The 8,255-nt window shown below is 43.6% G+C and overlaps 1 protein-coding gene across 1 annotated transcript; it reads right to left on the bottom strand.

Annotated features, from left to right (window-relative positions):
* Positions 1–766: 766 nt before the first annotated feature.
* Positions 767–6,999, bottom strand: LOC139181211 (glycine cleavage system H protein, mitochondrial-like). The gene is made up of 4 exons (XM_070784116.1): positions 6,986–6,999; positions 5,861–5,929; positions 4,841–4,964; positions 767–1,306 (listed from the first exon to the last, which is right to left on the bottom strand). The coding sequence occupies exons 1-4, from the start codon at positions 6,997–6,999 to the stop codon at positions 767–769; spliced, it is 747 nt and encodes a 248-aa protein (XP_070640217.1).
* Between the last annotated feature and the right edge of the window lie 1,256 nt (positions 7,000–8,255).

Raw genomic sequence — 8,255 nt, 5'->3', positions numbered from 1 at the left:
CAGAATGGGGAGCAGTTAGGAAAAAGGATCGGGAGCATCCAGGCAGGTAGAATATGGTCTTGGGGTGAGAGGGAGCAAGTTGAGTGAAGGGGACTAAGAGAAGGCCAGTGGGGTAGCAGGAAGTTTCTAGAAAGGCATAGTGGGAAACGGTTCTGGTTTCATGCTGCGGAAATTCATGCACTACTTTCTCTAGTCTGTGTTAGGGAGTTTTTTTTTTTTTTAAGAAGTTGAATATTTTATTATTAAATTGTTTATTCTTCTGCAAGTCTGTTGCTTCACTATATAAAAATAGCACCAGCAAACACAGCAAAATTAAGCAAACACAGCAAAATTAAGATAGTAATATTCTTCATTGGACACTATACAACTAACAAACTTTCCTCCACTGGCAGTTATTTCTAGTGGGAAGATAATTTTGACCCAAATCCAAGGATAGCTGTAAGCAAGTTACAATGTCATATAAGGTTTAAGATAACCATGTTATCCTTGAATTACATAATTTTTGTAATCAGTTTTACCAGAGATAATTCCAGGAATTCTGAATATTGTAACTGGAGCCTAGCCTAAAAATCACAGGATGCTGTGGAAAAGATGCACACTGTTTATCTGAAGTCAGTAGAAAGTTAAGGGGTATTTTCTTCAGGAAACATTGTTAGAAGTAGCTTCTTTTGCTAAAAGTTGCTTTTTAAATATCTATCCACCACTAATTTAAGACAACTATGATAGATTTAATTGTTTCAAAGTAGTTTATTTTGGGGTTCCATTTTCAGTCCTCAATAGACCTTATGTATTTCTCATATGCTTCTTTACTCATTAGTTCATCTAGTTCTGAAGGGTTACTGAATGTCATCTTGATCAGCCAACCATCTTCATAACAAGACTTGTTGACAAGTCCTGGATTTTCTGCTAGAGCTTTATTAATTTTAGTTACTTCTCCTGATAGAGGAGAATAGAGTGCACTAGCAGCTTTCACACTTTCCAAAGCACCGAACTCCTCTTGTTTGTTCAACTTTGTCCCAACTTCAGGCAGACTACAGTAAACAACATCTCTCAAAGCTTCCTGTGCAAAACTGCTGATTCCCACTGTTGCAACACCGTTTTCTGTTGTTACCCATTCGTGTTTTTTTGTGAATTTCCGCACCGACAGCAGAGTAGGGCCGGTGCGCAGCGCCCGGACGGCACCCACCCACAGTCCCCAGGGCGGCAGCGAGCAGGGCGCGCTAGGTGCCGAGATGGCGCGCAGGCTGCCAACCGCGCCGCGCACAGCGCCATGTTCGCACGGGTGCAGAGGGCCTCCGCGCAGCACCTAGAGCACCCCGGCCGGCCGGGGCTGTTAGGGAGTTTTGACGTTATCCTAAGGGCGATGGCAATCCATTAGACTGTTCTTTGGGTCCTTGTGTGTGGTGGTGGTGGGGAGGATGTGAGCATATTTATTTCAGAAAATGCCACTTTGGCTACAGCATGGAGAACGAATTGGTGTCTGGCTAAGTGTGACTATAGATAAAATTTAAAAGCTATCACTTTCTGTGTGTTAAGCACTGTTATAAAGGGTTTTTCTACACTTTGTCATTGAATCTTCACAACCCTATGTGAATGGAGTAGCTACAGTTATTATCCCCACTTAACCTGTGAAAAAAACTGAAGCTCAGAGAAGTGAAGAGACTTGCCCAAGATGGCATAGCTGGGATGTGGCAGAGCTGGGATTCTATCCCATAAGGCTATTAAGCTCACTCACCTGTTTCTTTCCTCCTCCCAGCCCCTCCCTTCTGGCAGCCACCACTTGTTCTCTGTATCTATGACTCTGTTTCTGTTTTGTTATGTTTGTTCACTTGTTTTTTGGATTCCACATTTAAGTGAAATCATATGGTATTTGTCTTTGTCTGACATTTCACTTAACACAATACCCTTTAGGTCCTTCCATGTTGTTGCAAATAGCAAGATTTCATTTCTATGGCTGAGTATGGCTTTTCCAGTGGTCATGTATGGATGAGACTTGGACTGTGAAGACACCTGAGCGCTGAAGAATTGCTGCTTTTGAACTGTGGTGTTGGAGAAGACTCTTGAGAGTCCCTTGGACTGCAAGGAGATCCAACCAGTCCACTCTGAAGGAGATCAGCCCTGGGATTTCTTTGGAAGGAATGATGCTAAAGCTGAAACTCCAGTACTTTGGCCACCTCACGTGAAGAGTTGACTCATTGGAAAAGACTCTGATGCTGAGAGGGATTGGGGGCAGGAGGAGAAGGGGATGACAGAGGATGAGATGGCTGGATGGCATCACCGACTCGATAGACACGAGTTTCAGTGAACTCCGGGAGTTGGTAATGGACAGGGAGGCCTGGCGTGCTGTGATTCATGGGGTCGAAAAGAGTCGGACATGACTGAGCGACTGAACTGAACTGACTATTCCATTGCATATATACCACATATTCTTTATCCATCCATCTATTGATGGGCACTTCCATATCTTGGCAATTGAAATAATGCAGCTATGAACATAGGGGTGCATGTATCTTTTCTAATTAGTGTTTTTTTGTTTTGTTTTCTTCAGGTAGAGCCGCCTGATAGTTTTGAATGAAACTGCCATCAGAAGTTTCCTATTTCATAAGCTTGTTGTTTTTCTTCCTCCACGTCAGGGGTTACTTGGCCTTCTACCTGCAGATTCAGTCCCACCTGATTCCCTGGACCAATCCTGATTTTAGACAAGAATAACCCAGGCCACTCCAGTATTCGTGCCTGGAGAATCCCATGGACAGGGGAGCCTGGTGGGCTGCAGTTCATGGGATTGCAAAGAGTCAGACAGAACTGAGCGATTGAACAAGCAGCCAGGCAGTTCCAGCCTAGCCATCAGGTTTTCAGTATTAAAATATCAATGTTGCCTTAACTTGCTTCCTATTTCTGAAATCTGGGCTTTTTGGCTTTCTGCCATGTATCTGAGTCCTTGTCTTGGCCAAGTGAAACAATGGCTATGAAAATGTTTTGGAAATGATAGTGCTTAATATACATACCTAGCATAGGGTGTGAGTACACAGTAGATTTTCAGTAAATAGTAGCTACTGCTACCTGGATCATGGCTTGGTTATTGCAAGTCAACCAAGCAAAGTCACAAGGAACAGAGTTCAACTGCAGTATCTTTTCAAGAAGTGACAAACCCTCTCCTCTAGAGAGCCTTCTTGTCCTGCTCTTGACAGGGTATTGCTCTCTCTGATTTTCCACTGACTAGTCTGTGCGTCTTCCCAACCTGGTTCATAAGGTGGAGGGTAGAATATTCAAAAAGAGCCTGGATTCTGGAATCAGTTCTGCATTTGAATTCTGACTGCATGACCTTAGGAAAGATGCTTAACCATTCTCCAATTTCATCATCTGTGAAATCATAAATACTTCATACCCCTTGGCAATCGAATTAAGCAAATTACATAAGGGCATTGGTATTCAGTAAGCATGAGCTTCTCTTTCTTTCTTTCCTTCCTTATTCCATGTACCTCTGCAAAACTGGTCCAATTTGGTCTTGGGCTGTCGGACTCTGAAGCAGCCCTTGTTTAACTGTTATTAATAAAAATGCCCCATAACCTTTGGTCTGGTTTATTCTTGTGCAAGCTAATATGACACATTCCGACCACCAGGGCTGTGTGTACCTAATTACTGCTTGACTAGCTCAGTTAATATTAACTGAGAATTTACTTTGTGAAAGGTACCATAGGAAATATTAATCCACCTCCTTCCTGACTCTTTACATTGGGCTGACTTACCTGCCCTTCTTTTCAGCACATCCCTGTGGGCCTCTCTGAAGCCACCCCCAGTAGTTAGCAGGCATTCTAATCAATTGATGTGCCTTCTCTTGACCCTAATTAGTCTTGATTTGATTTTACTTTATCTTGTTTTCCTGTTTCTTTCCTTGACTGTGTGCTTTGATTTTGATAATTCCCATCTTTGTTCCTTCCAGGACTTGATCTTTTCCCTGACTTTCTCTTTGGCATTTGGACTTTGGCAGACTGGCATCCTTTCTGGCTCAGCTCCTCATTTTGGGTCTGGGGTTTCCTGTTGCCTCTGGTGACAGAACTTCTTTCTTGATCCAGTTTTCCTGTCCAATGGGTTCCTAATGCTTGTTCAAATCTGAATTATGTCTAGATAAGTCAATCATGGTGGCCCAGGGTGAGGATAGGGTGAGAGCAGGGGAGTGCTAACCAATACAAATTACATGACTTGTCTTGCTGCCCACAGGAAACACACACACTGAGCAAGCAATGACTGGTAGGTATCTAGCATGTACTCATTATACACATAATACCAACCAACAAAGTCGATGCATCTGAAAACGAAAATCCCAACACCAGAGAATGGTGGATCTGGCAGTCTGGCCCATCGAGGCCAAGTTGGCCTGGGGCGGTAAAATTGTCTTCTGGTGTTTTTAAAAATATACATCAGTATATCTTTCAGAGGTGCCTGATTTACAGGCAAGGAAGACACTCTTAGAAGACCTGGTTTTGAAACAGGAGGAAAGGGAGCAGGGCACAACCTCTAAAAGAATGATATAGCCCTTGAGGATACAACATAGACATAAACTGTTTAGAACCAACTAGGACCAAAATGGCAGAAGATTCTACTTCCAGTTGTCCTTGAGCCTCATTAGAGCTCACTGTAATATATTAGCATCTAAATGATATACCTACAGGTGCCATGGTAGTCCTGAGGCTAACTATAGAAGGTCAAAAGTGGACAGTGGCCCAGTTCTTAGAAATTTCTGCCCCTTCCCCCAACTATTTAGAATAATCCTCCCACTCATTAGCCTATGAAATTAACCAGCCCATACAAACTAACCACCCCATATTTGGGCGCCTCTTACCTTCTGAGATGGCCCACATACTGTCTGTGGAGTGTTCCTCCCAAGGTCATTCTGTCTATGGAATGTGTATCTCTCTAAATAAATCCACTTCTTACTTGTGACTTTGTCTTTCACTGAATTCTTTCTGTAATGAGACATAAAAAACCCGAGCTTCATTAAGTCCTGAGACCAGATGTATGATCTCAATTAAAAGATAATGGGTTTGGACTTCCCTGGTGGTCCAGCGGTTAAGTCTCCATGCTCCCAATGCAAAGGGCACAGGTTTGATCCTTGGTCAGGGAACTAAGATCCCACATGCTGCATAGCACAGCCAAAAACAAAAAAAAAGATAGTGGGTTCAAGTTCCAGTTCACAGATTCAAGTCCCAGTCTGAGCTGTGTTTTCAGTTTAATATGCTTTACAGATATTTTAAAATAATTTCAAGATCAGTTTTTCTTATTTTAACCACTTAAAATATATTTCATTGCTCATTTTGCTATTAAGATCATAATTTTAGAATATGTGATTCTCATAAAAAGAAACTCTGTTTGCAGTAGGGCCAAAATAACTGAGACTTATAGCAGAAATATTGTAATTGGATTGTTGTTATAGTGTATACTTTTCATACTTTTGTTCTACAAGATGCAGCTGAAGCCACACTCAAATCTGATACATACAGTTCTATGAAAATATGATCGGAGAAGGCAATGGCACCCTACTCCAGTACTCTTGCCTGGAAAATCCCATGGATGCAGGAGCCTGGTGGGCTGCAGTCCATGGGGTCGCTAAGAGTCGGACACGACCGAGCGACTTCACGTTCACTTTTCACTTTCATGCATTGGAGAAGGAAATGGCAACCCACTCCAGTGTTCTTGCCTTGAGAATCCCAGGGACGGGGGAGCCTGGTGGGCTGCCGTCTATGCGGTCGCACAGAGTCGGACACGACTGAAGCAACTTAGCAGCAGCAGCAGCAGCAGCATGAAAATATGGTACTCAGGAATCTGATCTTGCAGAATGCATAGGAGTATCATTCACTTTTACTTTTCTTCCTTTTCATCTACTGCCATAAACTGTTCAAGCAGGCACAGGTTAGTGGGGAAGCAGTGGAACCTGAGAAGGACAAGACGAACTAGGAGAATTTAGCAGTCTGTATAATGGCTCCCAAGGATAAGGAAATTGAAACAGAATGAGTGCTAGTGGAGAAAGCATCCCAATAGTGTTGTGATACTGTGATTTCTGGGCTTCCCACATGGCTCAGTGGGTCAGGAATACACCTGCAATGCAGGAGACGCAGGCAGATGCGAGTGCAATCCCTGGGTCAGGAATATCCCCTGAAGGAGGGCATGGCAACCCACTCCAGTATTCTTGCCTGGAGAATCCCATGGATGGAGGAGCCTGGTGGGCTACAGTCCATGGGGTCGAAACGAGTCAGACACGACTGAAGGGATTTAACATGCATGCACTGTGATTTCTAAGGAGAAATATATGTTTGTTTTTCACTCTCAATTCTGGAACAGAGCTGCTAAAAACCTTGGAAGTTCCTGGGAGGAGAGCAATAAAGGTGTCTTGTTATGTCAATGAAGTGACTTTTGGACCCTGTTTGAGGATGGGGGTAGGTTGCCCGGAGAACCAACCAGGTGATTAAAGGGTTGTAACTTTCAGTCCCACCTCTTGGTGTCCAAGGAGAGGAGAGGACCTGGAGGTTGATTCAGGGGTCGTTGGCTAATGATTTGATCATTCATGCCCATGTAATGAGGAGAAGGCAATGGCACCCTACTCCAGTATTTTTGCCTGGAAAATCCCATGGACGGAGGAGCCTGGTAGGCTGCAGTCCATGGGGTCTCTAGAGTTGGACGACTGAGCGACTTCACTTTCACTTTTCACTTTCATGCATTGGAGGAGGAAATGGCAACCCACTCCAGTATTCTTGCCTGGAGAATCCCAGAGGACGGGGGAGCCTGGTGGGCTGCCGTCTATGGGGTTGCACAGAGTCAGACACGACTGAAGCGACTTAGCAGCAGCAGCAGCAGCAGCCCATGTAATGAAGCTTCCAGAGAAACCTAAAAGGCCAGAATTTAGAAAGCTGCTGGGTTGCTAAATTTGGGAAATTTGGGGACAGTGGCAGCCTGGAGAGAGCATAGGAAGCTCCTCATCCTTTCCCCATACCTTTCCATGTGCATCTCTTCCCTCTGGCTGTTTCTGAGTTCTATTCTTTTATCATAAGCTGCTAATCTAGTAAAATCTAGTAACAGTTTCCCTCAAATTCTGTGAGCCACTCTATTAAATTAACTGACCCCAAGGAGAAGCTTGTTGGAACCTACACTCTATAACTAGTTGCTCAGAAGCACTGGTGATAACCTGAAGTTGGGGGATGGGACAGTTTTGTGGGACTGAGCCCTGACCTTGTAGAATCCGATGCTATCTCTGGGTGGATAGGGTCAACATTGAGCTGAATTGTAAGGCAGCCAGCTGGTGTGTGGAGAGTTATTTGCTGCTTTGAGGGATAAGACCTGCCCCCTCCACCACACACACACACTGAAACACACATTGGAATCGGGTTCAGTACCCAGATTAAGTGTTCAAAGGGACACAGCAAGCTCCAGCACTGAAGACCATCCATGTGCTGATGTTTGGAATCAGACAAATAATTGCTCTTGGTATGTGGAAGCAGCCCCAGTTCATGGTGCACAGAGAGTGTTTGGGCTCTGGTCAAGTAAGTTGAAGTCAGGGCAGGCATTGAGGCTCATTGAGGAACTGGAGGACAAAGCAAGACTCCAAGGCAGGAGGTCACTTTTCTAGACTGAGCAACCCCACTGCGGATTAGCAGAAGAACTCATGTGAGCATGTTCAGGCTTCCCTTCAGGTCTGCCAGTTTAAGAAGATCAAGAGTTCTTTCTTTTTTTATTTTTATTTTTTAAATTTTATTTTTAAACTTTACATAATTGTATTAGTTTTGCCAAATATCAAAATGAATCCGCCACAAGAGTTCTTTCAAATATGAATCCTCTAGGTCTCAAGCCTTCATGGGCTGAACCTGACTATCTATTGGGTTATTATTTGCCTCTCTTTGCAGTGCCACAGGGACTAGCAGGACCAAACTCCAAGCTAAAAGTAGCATTAGTTTGAGAAGTCATGGGGCTTCTGTATACAAAAATCCATTTCATGTACCATTTCCCAGGATCATCTGTATTGCTCAAGAAGTATTTGTTGAGGGTTCATTGGTGTGATAGTCAGTTTTATGTCCCATCTTGGCTAGGCCTAGGTATCCAGATATTTATTCAAGTGTTATTCTAGATATTGCTCACAAGGTATTTTGAGGTGAGATTAACATTTAAATCAGTAGACTTTGAATAAAGCATGTTACTCTCAGTAACAGGCCCAGTGGGTCGGCCTCATCCAATCAGTTGAAGGCCTTAATAAGACAAATTTTGACCTC

This window comes from Bos indicus, chromosome X, assembly GCF_029378745.1.
Source record: "Bos indicus isolate NIAB-ARS_2022 breed Sahiwal x Tharparkar chromosome X, NIAB-ARS_B.indTharparkar_mat_pri_1.0, whole genome shotgun sequence".
Taxonomy (NCBI): Eukaryota; Metazoa; Chordata; class Mammalia; order Artiodactyla; family Bovidae; genus Bos; species Bos indicus.
The sequence above is the reverse complement of the archived record's forward strand: the minus strand, read 5'-3'. Positions and strand labels throughout refer to the sequence as shown.

What these genes read in the sequence shown, in the direction of transcription:
- LOC139181211 (XM_070784116.1), bottom strand. An exon ending in GTAGATGAAAAGGAAGAAAA is followed by an intron (nt 4,965 to 5,860) that starts GTAAAAGTGAAT and finishes GTCTCATTACAG; the next exon opens with AAAGAATTCAGTGAAAGACA. An exon ending in TATGTGGGCCATCTCAGAAG is followed by an intron (nt 1,307 to 4,840) that starts GTAAGAGGCGCC and finishes GGGGTGCTCTAG; the next exon opens with GTGCTGCGCGGAGGCCCTCT.